The sequence below is a fragment of the Catharus ustulatus genome, chromosome 3 (genome assembly GCF_009819885.2).
Source record: "Catharus ustulatus isolate bCatUst1 chromosome 3, bCatUst1.pri.v2, whole genome shotgun sequence".
Classification (NCBI taxonomy): Eukaryota; Metazoa; Chordata; class Aves; order Passeriformes; family Turdidae; genus Catharus; species Catharus ustulatus.
The window spans coordinates 88,558,250-88,573,817 of NC_046223.1; the positions used below are offsets into that span (position 1 = coordinate 88,558,250).

Here is a 15,568-nt window from a genome sequence, read left to right on the forward strand (position 1 = left end):
AAATAGGCCATTTCAGAGAACACAGCCTGCAAGTGGCTCAGTGCAGTTACTTTATCACTATATTATCCTTTGGTGCCTGCCCATTAAAATAAGACACTGTTTTTCTGTTTATTTTAATGCAAAACATCGTGAAACTCATCAGGGCAGCTGTGCAATATTGTATAACTATTCCAGAGAGCAAATAGAAAGAATGATGAAAACATGATGTCTGCCACAATAGGACACAAGAAATAAATTACATTTTGATATGGATAAAAAAACTTAATGCATAGAAACAAGAAATATGACCAACCTTTGCCAGCCATTCCCACACCATAATGTAAGCATTTCCAATATTCTCCTAAGAAGCAGCTGAAAGTCCAGGAAAACTAGAAATGCTACTGACAATTTTCACTTATCATTGCTTTGATTTTTTCTTTTTGTAATTAAGCGATAACATTCAGTCACTTCCAAAATATTGGTAGAGGGATGACAGTATTTCCTGAGGCAGAGGAAATGGAATTTCCAAGGTGAACTGCTGGCTACTTAAGATAACTAGTTTGGAGGCACTGACATATGCATTGAATCACAAAGCCAAAAATATATGTAATTAAATGAAGAAGTTCAAGTAAACTCCTCTACTGCATCACATGCAGTGCAGACAAAAAAAACCTATATTAATTTAAAACTTTAGGGAGTAACACAAAGCTTATCTTCCAAGCAAAATTACTTGAGAAGATAAAATTATGAAGTTCAGCCTCTTGCAAAGGTAAATGAGAAACTGAATGGTGAGCTTCAAAAGCTACAGCAATGGTGAACTGAATCAATTACATCTATTGGTTGAAAACTATATCTTAGCTTTGGAAGTATCAGTTTAAGAGAATGAATAATTGTGATTCCATTTTACTAGCCTGTGATTTAGCCTGCTTGAGCAAGAAGGCTGTATCAGATGACTCACCCACGGAGATCCCTTCCAATCCTAATCATTCTGTGATTCTTTGGTTTGCTCTTAAAATAAAAAAGTGTGGTACCTAGAAAGTCAATGCATTATACATACTGCAGAACAAGATGTGGTTTATGGGGACCCTGTCTGTGTTGCTAAATCCTATAGACTTTTAGTTAGCAGCTATGGCAGAAGAAAGCAATAAGCTCAGTTCTTCAGTCTGATCAAAATACTGTTCTTACAACCTTAAAGCATCCTATTATCATAGCAATTATTTTTTGTTTCATAAAATCAGCATTTTAATTTCAGTGAAGAGCCATGCAGAGCAGAGTAACAGCATGTGACAGTCTCTCTTTCAGAAGACTTTAGAAGAAAATGGAAGTAGGCAAATATATAAAATACATTTGAAGGGTAAAGAGATATTGATTTTACAATCACAATTTTCAGAATGCTTGTGAGAGCAAAGTGAATAGTGTGTTTAACAGAAGCTTTCCACTGTTACCCAGGCGCTTCAAAAGTGGAGAAAAGGTCAAGAAGCACTAGAGGGAGCTGCTGCTCCACTTGGATTCTTGTATTCAGCACAAATTGCTACCTGCTGGATTGAGACGGATGTGAGCACACATCCCGGCTCTCCTGTGCTGAAGTAAGAGAACAGTACTCAAAACCAACATCAGACAGCAAGGATGTATACTATGAATTCTGAACCAGAAGGGAATCAAAGAACACCTTAAAAGTCTATAATATGTAACAGACTTTAAACAAATGCTCAAAGGAGGAATATATTCCATAGGTTTACAAAAATATTTTTTATAGCTGATCAATACAAATCCTCATTGACTTCCTGCCTTTTGTGAGCACAGAATTTGTTCCAAATAGAAAAAAAATAACATAAAAGAAAGAATAAGGAAAAAAAATGACACAAAAGAAAGGATACCCAGAAGAAATTTCATAGAAAGTCCCACTTTAACTGAGTAGTTTCATTACCAGATGCCAATCAATCTGTTTCTGACAGATTGCAGATGATATTAATGGAATAGAAACTCACAAGAAGCACTAATTTTACTGAAAAAAAATCCCCAGAAACTAAGTTAGGAAAAAAAGAAAAAGGATGAGATATTGAGAGAAGGTTAGAAAAGTCTTAAATGTTGCCATGTGACAAGTAGATTTTTGACTGTTAGCAGATGCTTTTACATTCCTACCACATTAAAACAGCCTGTATGCTGACTGCAATTTTTTAACTTTTCCAGTTTCCTTTAGTTTTACCCCAGTCTTTTCCCCACAAATCCCTATATGTATACATTGTCACTAGGACTGCCCTTTATTATAATTACCCTGAGTATTATATTTCCTTCTCACAGTTTTTGTGTTTTCCTTCTTTTTCTTTTTTGTCAGTACTAAGCACTTGGCTGTTCTAATATCTCAAATAAATACTTAGCATCATGGCATTAACTGGTAAATAAATTAGGTAAATTTATTAATTTCAAACACACACTGCATGCTACAGCTACCCTAACAATTAATGACTGGATCTCCTTTTTCTCAAAGCCAAATTCCATATTATATTGAAACATCAGTCAAAACCCAAGATTTTTTACTGGAGAGTCTAATTTCTGCATATTCAGTCAATCTGTTAACCACTTTGTACCCTGTGTATGCCAAACTTTTGACAGCAATCACCCTGCAGGTGTGACTGTTCTGCTGCACTTTGGAAAAAGCCAAAGTAAGGGCTAACAATGCATCCATGTTCATGAAGAAGGTGCTTGCTATTAGGACAGAAGGGTAACTGGAAGCACAGCAAAACTGAATATGGTTTGAGCCTTGAAAAAGAGAGGGGGAATGATGGATCCTGTTGAAGTGTTTTTTTTTGGTGCATACAAGCTGTGGCACTTGAAATATGGGGATCCTGCCAATGCATGTTAGCAGGCATTACTGCTTTTGGAGTGTGCCTTTTCTACGTGTTATGTTCTCAGCCTTGAAACACAAGATGGTGGTATAGCTGTATCCAAAGTGAGTAGTGCATCATGAGAGTTATATCAGAAACAAATACTTTAAACCAATATTTAGGCCATGGTTGTTTAAGGAATGCTTTTCTGTATGTAGTACTAGGCTACAGCACCCAATACAGAGCTCCTTGTAGTGATGTTGCCACACTGACAAAGTTGAGCTTTGCTGTAAGAAAATCTGAGATATATCTCAGTAATAGAAGCACAATTTAGCTTCCACTCAAGATTTCTGGTATATCTGTCAAGGATCATACATACAAGCCTGACTGGCCAGCAAATGTGGGATGGCAGAAATCTGTAACACAGAAACAGATTTTCATTAGTTTACAAAAAGCTAAGTAGATTAGGTCTAAGATTGACCTCTGCTATGGTTTGCTTTTTTATCCTTTAAAGGTGATATTTGTCACTTGCATGAAGAAAGATTCTGCATCACTCTTTTCCTCTGTTTGGCTTCCTGCAATCTGCAATACCATTTCAGCATTAGGACTGTGCAAAAGACTCAAACAAGCAAGAGTCAATATCACTGTGTGCAGCGGAAAAAAAGTGAAAGGGAGGGATTTTTAACTGTTTGGTTTAATGCAGGATAAATTAATTCCATCATAAACACCTGTTTCTGAACACATTTTGCAAGAAAAAATATTTATGAAATCTATGCAGTTTTTATTTTGGATGAGGGTAGATGACATCTGTTTCATTTTAGTCATTGTATCCCATGCAGCAGTGTATTATTCTCTTCTCTACATTTAAGACCAGGTTGAAGCATATGAATCAAATGTTAATGAGCAAATGAATCAAATGCATAAAGCACTAGCCTTTATCCAGGTAAGCAAAAGAAGGGATTATAATTTTTTTGTTTTATATTAAGAATGTAAAGCAGCAGAAGTTTACTTAATGTGTAAACAGCTGTTTTGTATTTGTGCATGACAGGATATTTAGAAAACCATATACAGAGAATTTTACAAATATGACCAAGTCTTCCTCTACCAGAAAAAGGGTGCTTTCATTGAAGACTAATAATACATTCATGCCTGACTTGAATTTTAAATCCTTTATTTAAAAAAAAATAGAGAAGAAACAGAAAATCCCAAACCTCTTAGATCTGAGCTAAACCCTTTAGTTCTTCATACTACAAATCCTTTCATAAAGTCATGTATTTCTTAATCTTTCTAATTCTTCAGTCAACTAATTTGAACTACAGCTGAGTGCTCATTCCAGTGCTGGGTATAATCCTCCCCATCATTCAGACAGTTGGCACATGCTTCACACAGTCCTTCATCTTCCAAATTACCCCTCTGAGACAGAAATTATCCCTTCTTCTACAGAGCATCATGCATTTTGCAAAGGGAATGAAAGCACAGTATTCACAGCTAGCATACATGGCCAGTCTTTCTTTGACATGCCAATTTCTGCTTCCTCTGCTGAAGTTTCCATCTTGTTCTTTCCCCCCTGTCTAGTCCCTCCTACTTGTGGACCCAGTCCTTTTATTTTGCTGCAACAAAAGGCTACCAGTAGTAGCTGTTTGCTACAGCAGAGTACACACAGATGAATTATTTTCAACTATAATTATGGTCCAGCAACCTGCTATAAAAGAGTTAACAAAGTCCAAGGACAGAGTGAAAATTTCCCATTCCCCTCATTAGTTACTCACAGGAGGTCCTGGTGGCCCTGGTTTTCCTGGAAGGCCTGGTTTGCCTCGTCTCCCCTGGAAACAAGAAATTACAAAAGACATTTTTAAATGCTGAGATTAGAGAGTGATTTGGAAAAAGAATTTTAAGAAAAGATTTATTGCCTCACATATTAACAAAAAAAAAAAAAAAAAGATATCAAAACACATCCAAAATGAATACTCTTTGTCAGTCACTGCAATACTGTCTAATATGAGCAGTTCTGGGATTCCTTTTAATAGTTATAAGAAACTTTATTTGCATCCCTGTCCCAGTAACAATGTCACATTTTAAAGCTTTGTCTCAAATACGAGTGCACATTGATAGGGCTATTAATAAAGTATCTTGATGAGGTGCAAAAAAATTATATTTGTATAAATACACCAGAGTTTGGGATGTTAAACTGTGCTGCAGACTGTGCAGCAGTCTGACTTGCACAATCAGTACATCTGTGCAATATAACCCAATCAACAAACACACATACCCTTCTTCTCTGGGATGTGATAATGAGCACAAAAGCCAGAGATTTATTCACCTTCTTTGTGCAATTTCTACCATCTGTGTATATATAATACACGTGCAAAATCATTTGCATTAAAACGCAAAGTCCATAAAAGTCTACTTAAGGGAGACTTTCCACTCAGTTCCTAAAAAACACATGCATATGTAACTACTGCAATTTTTTAGTACAGAGTTTGCTTGAACAACTGTTTTCACATATGCTTTTTTTTTTAGGAAGATCAACATAAAAATGCAAGTAATTTACAGGAATTAACATCTTTATTGCCAAGCTGAAATCTGATTCAAATTTTTTAGAAACAACAGCTGAGAACAACTAATATCTAGGTGCAAATGGAAAGAAAAAAGTATTCTATCCATTAAGAGTAAACTTTTCCCTTGCATATAGCAAAAGTAAATTAATGTTAAGCATTAGAGGGAAGTCCTGGTGAAAATTTGGCTTAAAAAGTGAAAAAATTAAAATTCTGGCTGACAGCTCACAATTAACACATAGGGATATTTCTGTAAGCTATGCTCCCTACTTCTAAGCCTGCTTCTGTACTTTATTGAATAACAGTGTCACATAGACTGCAGAAGTATTCTCAGGAAGGGAAGGCAAAATCCAGTTTTGCTGTTTCCGGGGAGAGCCCTGACCTGTAGGAACTCACTCACATGCTCTGCATTTCATTAATCCTGGTTTATACTGAGGGGATGACAGTAAGGGTGGAAAATCCTGCTCCCTTACACCCTGCAGCTCTCCAGGGAAACCTCTTGCCTAGAAGCCAGGGACTGTCCTGAGAGAGGTAGGTATCTCAAGCCCTTCAAGCTGAAGAAGGAACAGAACAAAGATTGTATGGATGTGTACACTGTCACCGCGGTTTTAGGAACGTCCTCAGTCAGTCAGTGTGAAACAAAACCACCTCAGCATATTTGGAGTGCTACATTCCTGGGTCTTAGCTAGCTGAGACACATGTTATGTGCTGAGCTGTTTAATCCCACCAGTACTTGCACATGCAGGGCTCTAACTGGGGCAGCTAAGGGTAAAGTTCTAGAACCAAAATACAGTACTAGATACCTAGACTGGGCTCAAGGCTTTACTGGGCTTTACTGCCCACGCACAGCACATTCTCTGCTGTGCTGGTAATGCTGTCCTGCAGCCCCAGGACCTGCCAGAGCTGGGAACTCAGCTGGCCTAAGGAGGAGTAGGTTTTGGCTTTGGTCAGCTCACTGATGCTGTCACTGAGGACCGAGGAGCTTCCTGGCCTGACCGGGCACAGCACCAGGGAAGGCACATGTGCACAAGCAAAGGGGGCTGCAGGTAGCTACAGCTGTACTTTTGGAATGATCTCTACTCCAAAATACAGGTGGAAACTGATATTTCCTGACTTAAAAAAATCCAACCCAGTAAACTTAGAAAGCAAGAGAAACAGACCGAGAGCTAATAATGTAATAAATGTAATAAATTGCTCCATACTTTTAAAATAGTCCCTCTGAGTTATAATGATCTACAGTGTTGACTTCTTGAAGCACCTTCCTTTTCCTGTTTGAACTTATCTAAAGTATCCTGAGGATGACACTTAAAGTCACAGCAGTCTAAACAAAGTATCAAGGAAGTGTCAGGATGAAGAAGACAGGGCTTTGACTGGCAGACACAGCTGTGAACGAGGTGTTAATTACACAGGAAAACATGGAATATGTTGGGAAGGCAATTTTATCTCTGTTTACAAGATGAACTAAAATGTGATTTATGACATAACAAGGACAAAAACTTGATGAACTTTCTGAAAAAAAATAAAAAAAATTAAATTTTGGGATAGTTAGTTTTCATCATCATTTATTAATTACTAGAACACATACCCAGTGAAACACATAGGAAACATTTGCCCCACTTTTTATCCTACAATTATATTATTGGCCATTATGCAATGTCGCATGTAAAATAACCACACAGGCCAGTATGAGGCACAGGCTTTTTATAGAGTAATAAAAGTCCTTTTTTTTGCTTCCAGCCACCTTTATAAACTGTCTGGTATTTTATATTTAATACAGAAACGTACGAAAGGCCACTACCTTTCAGCAATGCCTTTCAGATACAGAGACTTCAATGTTAGGAATACCCAAAACACCTACTTGTCAGCACTCCTGCTTCTCTATGACTTCTCAGCATCAGCAAGGAAAAATATATATACATACTATAGTAAGAGTGTAAGTAGAAAAAAAATAGTTTATGTTTTTGTTTAGGGCAATTAAAGCAATTAGAAGAATGTTTTTGACAAGCCCATTATGATGCTGCCTTGAGCAGACCATGAGCCAGACCATGACTAAATATTTACATTTTGATTTTGAGTCATCCTTCTGGCAAGAAAGAAGTGAAAAACATCTCAGTGCCCTCTCTGGTTTATAGAGTGAGCCTAGCAGAGAGCCACAGTTCCCATCTCCTGCTCAGCAGTGGGTCTTGGTAGCCCCATGGGAGCTGTGTTTAGTGCCACTCTGCTGTGCAGAGGCTGACAGCCCACACACAAGGCCTGTTACCTTTATTTAGCTTAGATCACTGAGCAAATATTGAGGTTATAAAACCACTCAAAATATAAATAAATGTCCTAGGCATCACATTGTTCCTTTAACTAAATAAAAAATGTAATACCACCTACATTCACTTAAAAACGATACATGGTGTCAACAAGTTGTCTAATGCTATTTAGAATACCTGAAGAAGATCAACACACTTGCTGGTTATTTCCTTTGTTCTGCATATATTTTTGTTGCCAATCAATGTGATAAGAAGTTTTCTAAATGTTACTGATATTGTATGCTGTACCCTTGACTCCTGAAATGCCTGCCCCCAGCAAATTTGTACAGCGGGCTACTTTCTCTTTCCCAAAGGACAGACTTCAGCTAGATCATTCAAATGACAAATCACTCAAATAACAACTGCTTGGTTAGGGGCAAAAAAAGGATAAAATACTAAAAATAAATAAATGAGCGATTATATGCTTCAGGAAACCCAGCTGAGTGCCTAGCTGAAGTATGTGGTCAGCTGCATTGTTTATTCCTCTTTTCCTTTACCCCTTCTGTGAATTGAAATGACTTGATGAGCTTTGCCTGACATGAGATGGTAAGCTGTTCAGAAGATGATCTGGCCATCCTTCCTCAGGCTTTGTGCTCTGGTTCTGACTGCTGCCCCTGGGCACTGCTGCAGGTCCAGCACACAGTGCAAGAATTTAAAATCTGTGTTGCAGCCCCCTGCTGTATCATGCCATATCCACCTATTCATTTCTCTCTAGCTTTAGAAGAGTAAAATCTCCAATCCTAGTGTTTTAAAATAAGATGCAGATTATAAAAGGATAAAATCAAGCAGTTATGGAGGAACACTGACACGATTTGTGGAATTAATAATTTAAAGACTACTCTTTAGTATGAAGGCAAAAGTTCTTAGAATAAACCCATGTGAATTTTCAAGGAAAAGTGCTAATTAGTGGATCTTGAAACACATCACTACATTTCAAAACAGGAACTAGTTCTAGGGAAAGTACAAATCTGGGCTTTAAAGTCTTAACTACCGTAGTTGTTATGCAAAAATAATGAGGTTTATGTAATTTGTTTTCCAAGCTAAACTATGACTCTCTTGGTCAATCCTCAAAACCAGACTTTAAAAGGCACAGATACAACAAAAACAGGAGGTGGGTGGGGAGTTAGAGACCCCTGTACCATAGTGCCTAACCCACAGATGTCCCCCAGCACCTTGGGTACCTGAATGCAGCCCCATGAGTGGAGCTCTGGGCAGTTAAAAAACTGCTCCTCCAGATGCCCAAAGCTCCCACCAAGCAGCCAGACAAGTTCCAGTGCCTACACTAACTCAGATTACAGCAAGAGTGGGGATATTAATTTCCCTAAATGGAAAATGTGTGTTGCAGACAATGAAATCTTGTTAACTTCAGTAATACAGTGTTAGGATTTGAATGTACAATCCCTTTTTCAATCCTATTAACTTTGGCCTTGAGGATGTATTATGGTAACCGGTATATTACAAATTAACCTCTGCATTAGATGTTAAACCTGAACAAAATCACAGGAAATAAGAACAGAATGCAAGAAATTAAGCCTATCAAGTGCAAGTCTGTTCATCATAGTCCACTAAAACCTTTCACAGAAACACAGCTCACAGAAAGATAGAGCACACAGAGCCTAATCCCCTGTTTTGGGAGAAAAGTCAGTAGGGAGCTCTTCACTAACACAGAAGCATTCATGCACTCAGTCTTGGGTTTCCAAAATCATTTTAGGAATGATTTACAAAATCTCTAGTTTCTTCATTGTGACATTAATAAAATGCTTAAAGGGAACACCTAGCCAGATTACATACAATTGAAATTAATTTAACAAAAATGAATTAAACAAAGAAAGTCCTTAAACAGGCCAAGAAGTCAAATGCCATGACCTCTTTTGCCCACAAATCACTAGACAAAATCCATCACAATTTTTCAAGTGTATCTATGAAAACTCAGTTTTATTTCAAAATCACTCAAAGAACTAGTTTACAGCTGTATTTAGATAGTTTATATCTTAATTCTTAATTAATAGATATAATTTCTTATACCCTCATGTTTCTATACCTTTGGCTAAAAAAACATTAAAAGAAATATTAATAATAGGGTATTTGGAAGAGAGTCTCTTAAAAGTTAAACCACTTCTGCTATTCCATTAAAAGTTAGATTTTAATTTCTACAGTGGAAATTAGCAAGAGAAAACCCAGAATTTTTCTAATTGACAAATCTGTCTTTAGCATTCTAAATTACAACCTTTTCATTTCATTTTTAAATGCCAAAGTGGGAAAAAGAAATATTTTTAATCCTAATTTACTGAATATGTACTTCAAGGTAGAGACATTCTGGGAGAAAAACTGTTTTACATTAAGCATTTTTGGAGTGTTAAATGTCAGAGTGAACGAACATACAGAACTCTAATTTAAAGATGAAATCAGATTGGAGCTTTGCATGTTTAAAAACAGCATATATCAAAGTCAAGAAGGACTCAGAAGATTTAAAGAGATTCCAAAACTCCAGAGTTTAAGCTGTGATGAAAATGTTCTGCATTGTGCCAGGAGGCTGACCTGCAATGCAGACATTATCATTGTCCTGTAAGGCTTGTTTTATCATTGGTAAAGTACAACATTTACTCACTGAACTAGAAAACAAATTATGCCAAAGAAATATTTAAGTTCTACAAATCACATAAATGTAATCTGAATTTAAATTAATTTTGATGCCACTCTAAATAATTATGTTAAGAAAATCTAACAGCTCTCCATCCAATTATTTATTGAAGATTTTCCACTCTGTCAAACTAACTTTATACGTGCTTGATTAGAAAAAACTTGTAATCTCAGAGAATAAACTGATTATTAACATAAGGCAAATATTGCAATTCCACAGGGTCCCTCCAAACATTCAATTTTATCAATGTTGAAATATTAGATATGACAACAGATCCTCATTTTATGAGGTGTTTAATTTATTACTAAGATAATGCCAAAATAACTTCCTTTTAAATGAAGTATTTGGTATTATAAACACAACTATTGGAAATAAGGAAGTTCTTTCAAAAATATTTACTTTAGGACACCTGCAACAACCCAAGGAATATAGAGTCAAGGATATGGCTGTGATATTGCAGAAAGATTTTTAAATGCTTGAGCCCAATTCATCACTGGAACCAGGGAAACCACCATGATGGAGAAATAATCTGTTTAAATATGTATAAAAGTCTTAATTTTTTAAATCAACCCATAAAGATAAAGTTGTTGGCAGCCATGCAAAGAAAAACCTAGAGCTAGTCAAATAAAAACCACAGAATTGTCTGTTTTGGAGGAAACTCTTGAGACCACTTAGTATAATCCCTGTCCTCAAGCAGGATCAATTGTGCAGTACTCTGTGTACTCAGCTTTTGAATATTTCCACAGATGGAGACTCCACAACCTCTCTGGGCAACTTGCATCAGTATTTGATGAACTTCACAATAAAAAAGTGCTTTCCTGTGTTCAGACAGAATATTCTGAGTGGGTTTTTTTTTTTATTTTTTAAATTTCTTACCCATTGCCTCTTGTCCTGTCACCAGCTATTACTGGGGAGAATGTGTCTCCCTCTTCTCTATTCCCTCATATCAGGCATTTTCACACTGATTAGATTCCCACTGAGCCTTCTCCAGGCTGAAGAGCTCCAGCTCTCAGTCGCTCCTTTCATGGAAGTTTCTCCAGCTGCACTGTGACATTCCTGAGGAAGTCTGTATCTTTCTTGAGGTGGTCACACCAGCGCTGAGCCAAGGGGAAGGATGTGTCCCTGCTTGACCTGCTCTTTCAAATGCAGGCCAGAATGTTACTGGTCTGTTTTATGCCATGAGGATGTGCTGCTGGCTCATGGTCTGCTTACTGTCCAAACAGCTCTACACAGAACTTTCTTCCAGTTTGTTCCCAGTGTAGGCTCATATCTGAGGTTATTCCTCCCTTAATGCTGAATTTTGCATTTGCTCTTGTTGAACTTCATGTGATTTCTTCTGCCCCAGTTCTCTGCTACATTCTGCCCCATTGTCCAGGCTGTTCATGAGGACATTGGACAGTACTGGGCTCTAGCAGCAACCCCAGGATACACCACTAATGACTCGTTTTCAAGTGCACATTGTGCCACTAGTGAAAACTTTCTGGATCTTTTCTTTCTGGTTTTTCAGATGGTTCCTCACCATCCACCCATCTAATCTGTACTTCGTCATCTTGTCCACAAAGAAAATGTCAAAGGCTTTGCTAAAGCTGAGGCTGGCATCCACTGCTCACCTCTCATCCACCTAGCTAGTCACATCATAGTAGAAACAATTTGATCAAGTAAAATATTCCTTTCACAATTCCATGCAGACTACCCCAATCACCTTCTTGTCCTCCATGTGTTTGGAAATGCTTTCCAGGAATATTTCCTCTTTCACATTGCCAGGGATTAAGTTGAAACCTGTTGGCCTGTAGTTCCCTGCACCTTCCTTTGTGAAGACAGAAGTGATATTTGCTCTTTTCCAGTCTTCAGGAGCCTCTCCCAGTCACCATGACTATTCAAAATAATCAGGAGAGGACTGTAATGTGTGAGGCCCTATGGAATCAGACAGCTGTGTCCTACATCTGGGTACAAAACTGACAGCAAGCAGCTGTTAGTGCTCCTTCAGCAGTGCTTGGGTCCTGTGCCTTGTGACCACCATCTCTAAGTATGAGCATTTAAAAATTGAATAATTTTCAGAAAAAAAAACTTTTTTATAAAAAATGCATCAAGTTCAGGGAAAATCCCTGCTACAAAGATATCCCACTGAAAAGAAGCATTACTTTTTCAAAACACTTGGAATTTTAATTTGGAAGTCTAAACTTCATTGCATTTAACACAGTAAAGGTCGAGTGTGGAAAGCTCCATGTAGCCTGTAAACTGCAGGTAAAAGAAATTTTTAAGAATACACAGCAACATGGCAAAATTATTTGAAGACCTCAGAAAATTCTTTGCATGGGAGCTCAAGGCCCCTAGTTGAATTTTTTTTTCAAAAATTAATAGAATGATGGCTTGATTATAGAGACAAAACTCTAAATACATCTTACCAATATAAAGAAGATATTAAAAAACCCAGTTTCTGGAGGCTAACGGAGGATTAGCTACATGCCCAGGGTAAAATAAAATGTATGTTTTGAAATGTGTGAAACATTTGACAAGAAACACTGGAAAAAACAATTCAAGGAGACTTGCAAAGAGTCTGTTGTTGATGTTCTTTGAAGTGGAAACTGGACTTCTGCAAAAGAGGAGCTTACCTACAAAGGGCAGGGTAATTGAGAAAAATAATAGTTCTGCAAACACAGGAATCCAGGAAGATGGTGTAGTAGTCCACTGTGGTTTAAATTCCATGCAACGCTAGGTTACTACCCAATCTTACTGTTGTTTGTGGGTTGGTAATATTAGACTTTTCTGAGCATTGTGTAATCACCTTCTGAAGCTCCTGATGTCATTCGGAGTTGTATAATCATATCAAGTTGCTTCAGCAGTAACATGCCAGAAGCCAACGTGATGGACACTGAAAATTGTATATGAATACAGTGCCTGCCCACAGAGCAGTCTAGTATTTCTCATGCAGGAATAAGGGAAAAGGAATGAGTAGCTGTTTCTACTGGCCCATTTCTTTCAGTGACCAGAACTAAAACCCAAAGCTTCTGCTGAGTAAGGTTTCATATCTAACACAAGACACTTCATTAAGGATTAAAACCTTTGACAAAGTACAAACTCACTACTTGTAGAGCAAGAGGAAACACCAGACTTTTTAAAGAAGAGCAAATGTTTGAGGTCTTGAGCCCTCAGGAAAACACAACATTGACTAACAAATGTGAGTGGTGAGTGGTAGTGGGTATCTTGGCAAAAGGAGATACACAAGGGCTCAAACAAAATTTAACTACATTCACTGATGACATTACAACCCTTTAAATGAGTACTTATAAGTCTCAGGTTGATTAAAGGGTCAGAAATAAGTTCACTATGTGCTTTTTGAGTATGGTCAGGTTGTGATGTAACCAGGTTATGATGTCTTCTGCCATGACAATTAATTTTGCCTTCAGAGTGGAAGTCTAATTAAGGATGGACAATGTATGATGAATCATTGAATATCTTTTAAGAATTTTTGTAGAGCTACTGAAAATTCCAGGAAATTTCTTTTGTGTAGATGAAGCACAGTAGTAAACCATGCAAAACTGAACCTGATCTCAGAACCCTGTTCCTCCCTTTTTATGCAAAGAAAACAAGATGTTAAGTCTGAAGATTGTTATTTACACCAATTGCTCACAAAGGTTGCTCTCCTGCATAAGTCAGTCACATGCACAATGAGAAGAGATAATGAAAAAGATGAGAGGGAAAGGTGTCACAATAAGTGAGGAAAGAATGGAAACCCATGAGTCTATTCTATGGTTCTTAGAGATCTAATCAATACTCTTGATAAATACTAGGCTATTAATCAAAATTTTTATTCAGAAAATAAATATTTATGCATTTTACTACTAGAGTAGTATGACAGAAGTAATACGACTATGAACCTAACTTTTATCTGTCATCACACTTACTGTTCTCCATGACTTCATAACTTGAAATTTTTAGCAAATTTTCAACTTTCTTTTAAATAAAGCCAAAAGTAGAGCTTGGGCATCCTAATACAGCATCCTTTAATGCTGCACAAAACTAGTCAAAGAATTTTCAGGGCTTCTCTCTCCTTCTGAATGATCTACCCAAACTACATTTCTGCACACGTATCATAGTAGCCTACTGCTTTCTGCAAACCTTTTTATACTTTAGGATATCTGGAAAGCATCCAAGGAGACCAACTAAGATAGAGGATATTTCACACACTTCTGTCATAAATTTCCATTGCTAACCACCATGTAAACAAGTAAAAACAAACTCCTCTTTGTGTGGGAGTAAGATAATAACCCAGTATGACCATACAGTAGCAACATACTATCACATTAGTATAATATAATAATATATTATTATATTATATATACAATATAATATATCAAAGACACATAAAGTGACATACTCAGTATTTTAATAATCATGCATGAGCTCTAATGACACCAGTAACCCTGTCTACAGTACATCTATCAGACAAAAGCTGTTACTATCTTATTTGAAAAAATATATTGATTCCCCTTTACACTTGAAATAAATAAACCACTGACATCATCTAATTAAGTAAAGACACAAATTTGCATTTTTAAGCCAGTTTGATGTATGTGTCAATAAGCATTTTAAGGTGGACATAACTTTGACCTCAAAAACTGCAGTTCAGTTATCTTTATATTTATTATAATAATAACAACATCTATTCTATTTCTACAATAATTATTATATATATTTTATGATGTAATTTTTTGTGCAGATTATTCCTGTGAGGTGAAAGAAATACTACTATTCAGACTTATTCCTCTCAGTAGGGGTACAATTTTCCTAGTTCCCTCTTTGGGGAATGCACAGAGATGGGTGCCCACTCTGGGACAGGGCAACTTTGGTATTTCTTAGTAGCTCTAATATGAAACCCTGATCTGAGTTGATATAATTAAACCTCACCCAAAACACTCTGAAAATGAAAATGTTTTCTTCCTTGGTTTTCTACTAATCTTCTATTGCCATTTACCTGCCACTAGCTCTAACCTGAGCCTTCTATGTGTTTCTTCAATATCACTATTAACATTGCTAATTGTCCTCAGTTCCTCGCTTCCATGTGTATTCCAAGGTCTGTAAGTTACACACTATATTATTGTCAAATCCTTACTAATCTAGGACCATCTTTAAAAAGAGTTGAACACTTAAAAATGCTCCAAATTTAGAGGGAAATTTAAATTTGGAATATAGCAACTACCGTACGAATTTACGTGGCAATTTAAAATAGAAGTTCATGCTCTCAAAGTGTGGCATCCAAATTGAATAGAG

The 15,568-nt window shown here is 36.9% G+C and overlaps 1 protein-coding gene across 1 annotated transcript in view; it reads right to left on the reverse strand.

Moving 5' to 3' along the window:
• The window catches only part of COL19A1 (collagen type XIX alpha 1 chain), a 183,709-nt gene that overhangs the window by 59,382 nt on the left and 108,759 nt on the right, over nt 1-15,568 (reverse strand). The window contains exon 16 of the mRNA XM_033054946.1: nt 4,574-4,627. Coding sequence (XP_032910837.1) covers nt 4,574-4,627 — 54 coding nt within the window. The remainder of the gene's footprint in view (nt 1-4,573; nt 4,628-15,568) is intronic.